This window comes from Natator depressus, chromosome 3 (assembly GCF_965152275.1).
Source record: "Natator depressus isolate rNatDep1 chromosome 3, rNatDep2.hap1, whole genome shotgun sequence".
Classification (NCBI taxonomy): Eukaryota; Metazoa; Chordata; order Testudines; family Cheloniidae; genus Natator; species Natator depressus.
The window spans coordinates 185261600-185273201 of NC_134236.1; the positions used below are offsets into that span (position 1 = coordinate 185261600).

An 11602-nucleotide genomic window follows, 5' to 3' on the forward strand; every position below is an offset into this window, starting at 1 on the left:
TTGAATCTTTTGTTACCCTATAAAGTTATTTTCCATCCTGATTTTACAGAGGTGATTTTTACCTTTTTTTAAAATAAAATCCTTCTTTTAAGAACCTGATTTCTCTCTTGTCCTAAGACCCAGGGCTTTGGGTCTGTGATCACTTTGTAACCAATTGGTTAGGATATTATTCTCAAGCCTCCCCAGGAAAGGGGGTGTAAGGGCTTGGGGGGGATATTTTGGGGGAATAGGAACTCCAAGTGGTCCTTTCCCTGATTCTTTGTTAAATCACATGGTGGTGACAGCGACCAAGGGCAATTAATTTGTGCCTTGGGAAAGTTTTAACCTAAGCTGGTAGAAATAAGCTCAGGGGTTCTTTCATGAGGGTCCCCACATCTGTACCCTAGAGTTCAGAGTGGGGAGGGAATCCTGACAAGTGCCTTTTAGTATTTTTGGATAGGGCATTTAAGATATAAAGAGGGCCTTTATAAAAAATGTATAAGGAGCAACACTTATAAAACATTTATAGTATAAAGGTTATAAACAAACACTGACCTTCTGGCTCCAGCTGCTAGACTGAACCAGAGACGGGGAATTAGGAGGCCAAAAGGAAATTTGGTGGAGCAGGATTCCAGGAAAGATACGAAGGGGAATGCCTGGAGATGGCGGCAGGAAAATGAAGGTACATGTGCACAGGTGTAATGGAACTGTGCTCCCCAGTCTCAGAAATATCTTAGAGCAGAGGTGGTAGGCAGGAGGGGAAGACCAGGACATTAAGGAAGTATGAGGGGGAATGAAGGACAGTTTACTGAACCAGCAAAATAGAGAGGTGATGGGGTGCCACAAAGAGGACATGGAATAGGGACAAAGGAAAGGGGGCACAGAACTGGGGGGGGGCATATAGGGGTGGGTGGGCACGCATGCAAGCGAAGGGGACCTAGGGGAGAAAAAGAAGGACAGGGAAAGACCAACTGTTGGAAAATTTCCATGAGGCTATGTCTCCATGTCCTCTATTCCCTTCACCCATCCACTACTCCAATATATCACACAAGTACAGATCCTACCACCATACACCTCCTATGGACTTGCTAACATGTGTAAGATGGAAGCCCTGCTTTAGATAAAATAAATCATTAGGCATTTATAAAATCCCATTTCTTATTTACAAGATCCTTTTCCAACAATAATATTTAGGGCCCTGTGTACATGGCAGCAATGGAATTTGTTCCTCCTTTTTGCACAATTGCGCTCCACAATCTTAAATTTCATTTTAAAAAATTCTAGCACTTCTGATAGCAAAGAGTTAAAAATGTGGACAAGTATAAAACAGTGACACTTGCCTGTGTCTGTAACAGTAAGTCTGAGAGGTGTGCCCCGTTCATCTCAATTGAGGGAAGAGGGCATGGACTCTGCAGCTGCAAAATTTGACATTTTTCCAAGGTGTTACAGAATTCAGCATTTTGCTTCTAAATTCATCTAACATTTTATTTTCCATCTCCCCACCCTGGCAGGATTTGCCTGCAGCTGCCTCTTGCCTCCAGCTTTCTTCACAAGGAGTAAGTTAGCTTACAGTGCATGTTCTGCACAAGTTGCACGGAAATGGGGAGAGAAGGTTGTTGAGTAGGCCGCATGCACAATATCATGGGAGTTGAGGGACCCCTAAGTGCAGTCAGCCACTAGAAAAAGCAGAGTGAAAAAAAATACTTACCCTCTAAAATAATCACTGTTAAAATATTGTTGAGAATTATAACTTACTAATTGATGTAATATTCATATTTTCAACCAAAAGACAGTTTGGACATGGATAACGGGAATGAGAATGCAATACAATAATGTTGCCCCAATATTTAGGGTCTGGTGCTATGGAATTTGGTCTTGTTCATCAGGGTATACAAGTCCCCAGTAATAATCTAGTTACTTTTTAATTTGAGTTTTGTATATATTTTTGCAAACTTTAGTGGGAAGCAATGTAAGTCACATGGGGCTAGTGAATGATAAAGATTATACAGCAATGGAGAATTAGTTGAATTCCTTAATGTAACAGAACAGCCAGTGTTCTCGTGTAAAAATACTTCATTAATAGCTGGAGATGATCCTGCTGGTAGATGCTAAGTAGCTCCTCCTGACTCACCAGTGTATTACTCCACGCAGATCGAGAACAAGACCACCTATGATACTGATTGTACAGTCCTGAAAAAGGAATCCAAATAGCAGTAATCAAACTTGAACTTTAGCTGAACATTGTTATTTGTTATTTTCTCCAATAATAAAACCAAACTCCAGGAAGGGAGAAAGTTGACTCCACACAGTGTATGGACTATGTTTTAGAGCAGGATGAGAATGGTACCCACTCATACTTAGTATTACTAAAGCCGAAAATGTTAACTCTAAATGGTGAATTTCTAATTTATTTTTAAATATGCTTGATTTAGCTACCATTAGTTTTCAAGACCTAAATTCAGCTCTTTGAGAGCAATACTTGTAGTTTGCCTGTACTGCATGCTCTTTTTCCCTATCATTACCAAGAGGTTTATATCCCGATAGTGCTATTTCCATAACGGACATAAAGCACAATCAAAGAAACTCTTCCGTAAGACCACAATATAGCTGCAGGACACCATTATATGACTGAAAGCTCATGGATGGTGTGAATGTAATGATAGCCCCAAATCCTGCAAACATTTACACGTTGAACTTTATTTAATGGGACTAAACTTTGCAAGATTCAGGCCACAAACTATACTACTGTTAGATTTCCATAAAACACAAAAGATGTCTATATAATGTAGAATGCCATCTATTAAAGCTAAAACAAAAACAAACTTTCTATAAGACACTGGTTATGACTGTGTTGTCACTTTCTTACTTTAATAGTATGTAAATGTAACAATTTATGCACTGATTACATAACACTACCCGTAATCAACAATCAGTGGAATAACCTGCATACTCAGTAAATCCTTAGACCTACTGATTAACAAATATAATTGCAAATAGCATTCTATGTTATCTGTTTCCACATGAGAATTAAGAAATTTTCGTGTTTCTACTTTTGTACAAAGTCCTGCGGTCTTGACATTCCCACATACAATAAAATATCTGAATGATCTAATGTGCTACTAAAATTGTATTATGTGATATGTTCCTCTCTACTGCAAAAAGACAAATTCATTTTCTTAAATATAGAGAAACGTGAAAATTTATGAATTCCAGCATAAGTGTTTGTACTCATAACATAAAAAAAATCTAGTAGTCACTACTGAGTCATAAAGGAATTTTCCATTTGTACAAGTTTTTAAATAGTTTAATTTATTTTGATAAGACAGTACTAATCTGAGTATAACTGAGAAATTTACAATGTAACTTCAGACAACTTTTTTCAATTCAAAATATAATTTGTCTCTTTACTTTGTATTTCTTTTAGTAACTGGTACTTTAAATATGTAAATATTTAAGGTACAGTCTTTCTATACATCATAACCATAACACATTTATATAGCAAGAAATATTTCAAGACTAAAAAATAGAAGATTAATAGTCAGGGCCTTTGTGATCTATGGATGAAAATATCTAAGAGCTAACAATGTATTATTATTATGTAAGTGCATGCAGATGTGCAATAGGAGCACTATATACATTGAAAAAAAAATTAATTAAAATACAGTTTTAAATACCATTAATCTATTTTAGGTACCTATATGGTGACAGTTACTGTAGTATCTGAGCACCTCACAATCTTCAATCCATTTATCTTCACAGGGAATATGATTAACTTTATTTTACAAGTGGGGAACTGAGGCATAGAAAGACTAAGTGACTTGAGTCATACATGAAGTCTGTGTGGGAGTAGGAAATCAAGTTCATAACTCCCAAGTCTCAAGCTACCTTTCTAATTGCTGGACTATCCTTCCTCCCTTAAAGAGTATTAGTTTGGAAGTTGTCTCTGAAGTTCCCAGTAAAGGAAGAGATCCTCTGAAATTTGCGTACCATATGGCAGTGGTTCTCAAACTTATTTGCTCGTGCTCCCCTTCTGTATGTCTGTAGTAGTTTACACCCCCGACCACCACACAAGTGCATGTACCGATTTAAAAAAAAAAACATGCAACTCTCACTAAATATTAAAAACAGTAAGGCATTGATTCAAACAGAACCAACGATCCGTTGTAACAAGAGCAAAACTGCAATTGTGGTCGATGCTACGACGCGATGTACACAATTAATTGTAAGCAAATGGATTAACCTACGGTTGGCAATGACTTTGTATAATAATATGCAAGCTTAACAGAAATCCATCAAAATGCACAGCACCATCTAGAGTCAAATGCACAGCGCCATTTGAGGGCCTGATATATCTTGAATAATCAGCTTTGCTAATTCATTGCTGTGGGTAAAAAGTGTGCAGTCTCTCTCTCTCTCACACACACACACACCCCCACACACAGAATACATTATGCACCCCCCAGGCCGGCCCACCTCCCCTCCAGTTTGAGAGCTTCTACCATACGGCAGGGGGTCCCAAACTTTTTTCCCTGCAGCCCATCTGTGCAGCTGTGATAGGCACTGCGGCCCACTATTAACACTTCTTGAGGAAAATTATTCATTTTAATTATTACATACATATAAAATATAACACTGTAAATAAATAATGTACATGTTTCCTTTTCATGATTAAATTGTACCAGCGGACCACCCAGGCCCACAGTTTGGGAATCCCTGTGATATAGTTTCATCTGCATGCAAAAGGAGCCAAAGATACATGCAAAATTACAAAGCATAGAATTTTCTCTTTTTGACTGAGAACTGGTGAAATCAATGTAAATACAAATAAAAGTCTCAGTACCCACTGTATGACTATTGGAAACTAATTATTCTGACAGATATCTGCTTCCATAGTCATGAAACATCTTAGCTCTTGGAAGTAAAGTTTGTCCAGCTAGGAGTAAGGCACACTAGATGCCATACTAAAACTCCTGCTGGCTGGCTAATCCGGGACTGAACCAATGACCCTACTTTAAATCACACACGTTTTCTCTAACAAACAAAACCTCCTTTTAGATTGCACAATTATTTTAACATAAACCATTTCTAATCCAAGATTAATACTCCCCTTCATAAATTCATATAACATTTGTTTTAAAACATTTGGCAAAAATGAAATATGTACCAAAGCAGAAAAGCAGCAGGGCTTCAACCGTTGAAACAGTGTCCAATTGTTCATGTTCTGAACCTATGTAAACTGCTTACTGTGATGGTTTCCCTACTCACATATTAACCAACACACACACACACTCACACCCATCTCCAATACTGACACCAAAATCAGAAACACATAATGTCATCCTATAAAAGGGTTTCAAGCCAATACATATTGCTAGCTGCACTCTGGCACTAAAACACTAACATTAATACCATCACACACTTGAAGCACACTAGTGTAGAATGTTAAGAAGATGATAGCACTTAATGTATTAGACACATGCTTCTGGTAACACTTCTCATATCTAACGCAACTATCACTCCTAATGATTCTTGCTGGAACAACAGTTCATGCTCTCCATTGGAGTACAAAAGTATGGTGGTGTAAAGAATTTTTGTTTCTAACCCTATCACAAGATATCTAGACAATTACCATATTATGATTTTTAGAAAACTTTTCAAAAGCTAGTGTGTCTCAAAATGCACTAGTACTATTTTTTCTGTCACACTTCTCTTGTACATGGTAACTAAAGTTTTAAAGGAAGAGTATAGGTAAATGTTAAGGTTCATTTTAAAACTGCATCTATCTTTAAGTGCATAGCTCTGTAAGGGTTTTAAACTGCTGCCCGCTACTGTAATATCTGAGCACTTTCCAGGTAAAATCAGTAGCAATAGCAAAGTGCCCAGTGGACTTCTTGGAGCCTTTGGCTCTCCTCCGTTTTTGAGGTAACATTTCTGCTGGGGGCATAGCTTTGTTTCTTGAGTTGTTTGTTTGTTTCAGTGGGTGTTTGGGAAGATGGGTGGAAATTCAACATTACAAGTAAAAAGAAAAGGAGTACTTGTGGCACCTTAGAGACTAACCAGTTTATTTGAGCATAAGCTTTCGTGAGCTACAGCTCTCACGAAAGCTTATCCTCAAATAAATTTGTTAGTCTCTAAGGTGCCACAAGTACTCCTTTTCTTTTTGCAAATACAGACTAACACGGCTGCTACTCTGAAACATTACGAGTGTAATTCTTGCTATAGTGAAAAGAACATGTATAAAATTATCTACAATGTATGCACGGCATACAGTTTTTCAAACACCCATATCCTTTTCAAATCAAGAAAAGTAAGCCTTTGATGAAAAACTGCATTCATGCAAACTTCCAAAACAGACATTTTTGCCATACTTTACCTATATACAGACAAAAGTGTCTGGTTGTCAGTGGGAGTTGGATTGGGCCCTAAAAGTCAACAGAAAGGCTCAAAATGAGCCTTTCAGTTGGAATACAGTCAAGCCTCAAACAAGCAACTTTTTTTCACCCTTACCAAATACAAATTTATAAAAGAGCAGTTGGAGAGATTTTGCTCAAACTTCCAAGAAACGTCAAGTTTGGACAGAGAGCAAGCATAGCAAATTTAAACCCAAAAGATTAATATTTTGGAAAAAAGTTACAAACATGAAAACAAGGTTATAACTGAAATTATTTTTACAAATATAAAATAATATTGGACACCACCAACTCCCTCATCACTATTTCTAATGTGATGCACATTCTATTGGCAAGACTATCAAATCATCTTTGTTTCAAAATTATCTGTAATGGATTTTGTATATTTTTGCATTTTATCTATATGTGCAATGACCACTTTTCGATGTGGATTACTTTTTCAGGATATGGTCCAAGATTTACACACAAAGACAAGACAAAAAAAAAAAAAAAACCACCAGGGCCTGGAGCTTGGGCATAGATCCTCATGACAACTATACCTGTTGACTTTGTATTATTTTTAATAGTTCAGAGGAAGACTACTAACATATTTCTACAAAGATATTTTCTCAGATAAAATTCCAAAGACTTGAGAAATTTCTCAGAATTTCAGTCCTGATATTTTCAAGATTAAACTATTAAGTTTTTGACCAAAGTTAGTGACCAGCCTCCAATTAAAAATTAAACATTTTTATAATGAATAAAAGTTCTGTTGCCAGCATATACATTCATGTAGTTTCCAAGTTACTTTAACTTTTCTGATTTGGATTATTTCAAATTCAGTTATGCAGTAAAAACAGTGTTTCAATAAATTCATCGTTGGAAGACACTGTACTCTTCAATCACTTACAAATTTATGCAACAATAAAAGCTTTCTAGAAGAAGATGCACATTTTTTTAAAAGGGTTCTTATTGACCTCACCATATTTTGAACATTCCTCTGCAGGATTTATACTACAAAAATAAATTTTAAATATTGGTTCTACTGAAGTCAATGGCAAAAGTGACGCTTGACTTCAGAAGGCCAAAAACTTGGCTTTAAAGTTGCTCAGTACACCCAGTATACATATTTACAATACTGTACATAAAATTAATAATTTAACAATATTTTTACCATGAGTGAAAATAGTATAAACAGAGTACAAGAATGTGCCCGGCCATCGCTGGGCAGTATTCTTGATGAACAGCTGTCATTGCAAGCTGCTTACACACTGGTATATCTGTACTTATGTGTACAGTTATTCCTATCTAGATATCCAAGCATAGGTTAAATTTATATAGGAAGACTTTAAAATATTGTGGGGAGAAAAAAGCAAGGGCCAGCTTTAAATGAGAAGTTCTTTCCACCAGTACCATCTTGCTTATTAGTGAAGTACAGTACTACAGAAATGTACTTGTGAAAGATGTCACTATCTGGGCAGTATACTAGTAAGCAATGTTCCATAGTCACAACTGTGGTAGAAATCACAATACTTCTTAATAAACTGACATATACTTCAGTTCTGTTTTTATTTAAACTTCAATAAGTGGAGCACTTATTTACTCCAACAAACATTTTCTAAATTGTGACTAATAATATATTAATCTAATTTGTTCATTTATGTAACTCTTATACAATTATACATGCCTTTAAAACAATCAAAATGTTCAATAATTAGTTTCTGATACCAGACAGAAAAACTGTGTTGTGTATGGTTTGTGGCAATAAACAAAAAATCGGCGGCGGGGTGTCTGGCGCCCGCCACAGTCTTCTGGGAATAGGAATATGCTATTCCCACAGAAAGGTTGGGGACCACTGTTCTACAGTATGAATAAAAATGTAGTCATACAACAATTCACAACCAGTGTTTAAAGTTTCTGATCCTGTAGAAACGAAGTAAAAAACAAGTCTGTCCCACTTAGCATGCATGCAATATATAACGGTGCACCATACAATTTCAAAAAATCGTATGCCACATGAACTAAAACAAAACATTAGAACTTCATCAACAGGCAAATTATTAGTCATTCTGGTCTTTTATTTAAGTTGTGCTTGACACACGAGTCCATTGCTATTCTTCAAGATTTTAATTTACATCTTTATTTTTAAACCATTTATGTCAAAATGAAACTGTATTTGCAGATGTTTATAAAAAACACAATTTCTATTAAATCTTACATTTCATGATTCTGTGGGTATTGCACCACATACTTTGCAATTATATCATTTTTACCATACTGTCTCAGACTTGCAAATTCTCGTGGCAGTATCATATAATTAACAATACAGTTCCAGATTTTGAATAGTAAATTTTAAAAAAATTTTCTATATTAGAAAAAAAAGATTCCAGTAGCAACAAATTAGACTAAATGTAGTATAAGTTAGATTCTCCTCATAACTGACCACATGAATACTTTTAGCCAAAACACAATTTTATGATCAGACATATTTACAAAGCGATGCCCGGAAGTCAAATGACATGTTGAAGAAACAAAAGACTTGACAAAAAATAAAATACACAATGACAAAAAACACATACACAGGCACTTACATTTGGAGCATGACTTCGTTCAAGAATATGCCATCCACTAGAGCCACATATTCCTCCAGGTTGCTCCGATTTCCTCCAGCTAAGGGTCCAAATGTCTTAACCTAAAATATAATCATCACCATGACACTAACTCCACCTCAAACTCTGCAGCTAGATATTTACCCTTAAAAAAATGCCATTTGGGAAAATTAATGCTTACCCAGGTGACAAGAGGGCTAGACATAAACTGCTCCAACAGTGGTGTGAATATCTCATTCTCCATTTTATAAAAAAGGCTAAAATCAATGTGGCTCCTTTGCTTCAAAAAATACAGATTTGCCTTCTTTGTAGCAACTCTCCAAAATGCTCCCAGGATTTAGCAGCAGCAAATGACCCCCATTTCTCCAAAGCAATATAAAAAACTGTGCATTGGCAACTGAGATTTATCCTCTTCTTTTTTTAAAAAATGCAATTGAAAGTCCATCTACATTCATTTCAGCCTTCCTATTGACGGGTCTCTCCCGCTCTACATAGTGAAGGGGAAGAAGGAAGGATGGAAGGAAAGAAAGGAGGAAGGCTGCTGGAGTCTACATCAGACAAAAAACAAAAAAAAACAAACCCTCCAGGCTACCGCTGCAACTCCTCACTCAGCGAGGAGGGGAAACCGCAGTTTAACTCTTTAGGCTAATCGCCCCCAGAGCAAGGAGAGGAGGAAGAGGGGGCAAATACCACTCAGCAGCCCCCACCTCAGATTAAACGTTGTGCCGCCCCCACTAGTGTCACAGGCAGCCCAGGGATAGGGAACCAGCCTACCCCTCAGCAGCGAGGGGAAGCTATTTCTAATCAGTTCCCCTTTCTAGCCCCCACTGCCATCAACTGAACTGCGACAGAGAAGGCACAAGACCCCTTCCCACACGCACCCTGCGTCGCCCTGTGATCTCGCCCTCCCCCACGCCCGTTGCTCTCGCAGCCTCCCTCCTTTCCGCGGCTTCTCAGCGCCCCACACCCCTACTTGCTCCTTGGTGCCTCGCTGCTCCTGAGCCCCCCCTACCTCCCAACAGACTCCTCAATCCCCCCTGCTCCCCTTGGCTCCTCAACCTCCTGCTGTCCCTGAGAACTAATTTCCTTTGCAGGAACCGCCCCCCGTCCCTTCACCAAGTAACGGCCACCAAGCCCAATCAGCCCCAGCACAACCGCATCACACTCTCTGTACACACGGCTCCAAGGAAAGCAAGAGCGGATGGATCCCTAGCTCGTCTCTGCAAAAACGAAGAGTATCCCTCCGCCAGCTTGTTCTCCGCCTCCGCCTCTGGATGGTGGTGGAATTGAGGAGGGGGATGGGGGAAACCGCTGCATGGCTCGCGCCCGCGCACACGACTTCAGCTTGCGTATTGCAGCTGCGGCAGCAAAGACGCGCGTCCACGGAGGGGCGGGACCCGGGAGCTCGGAGAAGCTTCAATAGACCGAAGGTGAGGGGTGGGGCGTGCCTCTGCCCTCAGGCTCCTCTGGGGGTGGACTGCTCTGCCTGCCTGCTGGCAGAAGGACACTGATTCAGTTTGACTCTCTGTGGGGAAAAGGTGTGCGAGGGAAGAGTGGGGTGAAACCGCTCTGGGGTGGGGGAAAAAAGGTGTCAATCTTCTCCAGTTCCCCTTGAGGAGAAAGAGAGGCGCTGAATTCTCCCTTTTCTGCCGCCTGCGGATGAGGTGGTTCAGCCACTCTCATAACCATGGATCGTAGGGGGGTTTTGAGGGAGGGGTCTTCTCTCTTTTTTTTTAAAGGTGAAATTGAGACACACCCACATAGACGAAACCAGTCTGCTTGAACTTGGGACAAAGAGGGGAACGAGGACGATCTTGTTAATGATGACAAGCAGTTTGTTCACCCACGCTATTGTCCTTGTGCTGTCTCCTGACTCTTGCGCATTCAATTCTCATCTCAAGCATTACATTAATATAGGGGATTTTATGTACTTAATATACTCAGACTGTATTGTATTGACAGAGCAGTTTACAAAATCTCAGACTAAATCCAACCACTCTCATGTGACAGGAGAGAAATTTTAGCTGCATATTTTCCAGATAACTTTATCTTGTTTTTTCCAGCCCTTCCAGCCTAATATGGTTCAAATTAAATCTTTGAAAAAATTCCAAAGAGGGAAACAGATTGTGTTTTTAACCCAAATGTCTGGATGCCATATCTGTCCTAATTCTCTAAGATTAGGAAGGAAATCTCCCTTAATGACCTCTTCTCTTCTACCTTGTAAAAGACTAGAAAAAATAAATTATGGGTTGTGGGGGAAATAGTCTTTAAATCAGATTTCAAATACAAGAGATTTACTGGTAAATTATTAACACACAACAAAAGTTGTAGATTTGGGTGGCTTTGCTTTGCAATAATGAGATTTTATCTCTCTGTAAATCAGTCATGGATGTATACAAAGCAAGGTCTTCTTTCTCTCCTTCCCTCCCAAAACCAGATGAGTAGGGAGGTTTTATTGTTAGTTTTGCCATGAAATGGGAACAGGCAGAAAAAAAAATTGTGAAGTCTTGGACCAGAGTAAAGGTCTGGTGATACATGAGTGAAATAACGGCCAATAAACTACTAGCCCTTAAACACAACTACAAAAGCATTTTTGTAAAAGCCTGGATAACTAACCAGTAAGCT

The 11602-nt window shown here is 38.6% G+C and overlaps 1 protein-coding gene across 10 annotated transcripts in view; it reads right to left on the bottom strand.

Annotated features, from left to right (window-relative positions):
- Nucleotides 1-9855, bottom strand: part of CCDC88A (coiled-coil domain containing 88A) — a 363848-nt gene extending 353993 nt beyond the window's left edge. For 4 of the 10 annotated variants that reach the window (XM_074949470.1, XM_074949469.1, XM_074949468.1 and 1 more), the window contains exons 1-2: nucleotides 9159-9855; nucleotides 8960-9060 (exon numbers count right to left, since the gene is read on the bottom strand). In XM_074949470.1, coding sequence (XP_074805571.1) covers nucleotides 8960-9060; nucleotides 9159-9221 — 164 coding nt within the window. In that variant the 5' untranslated portion in view covers nucleotides 9222-9855. The remainder of the gene's footprint in view (nucleotides 1-8959; nucleotides 9061-9158) is intronic. The other 6 variants (XM_074949474.1, XM_074949473.1, XM_074949477.1 and 3 more) reach the window with 4 other exon arrangements.
- Nucleotides 9856-11602: the final 1747 nt, after the last annotated feature.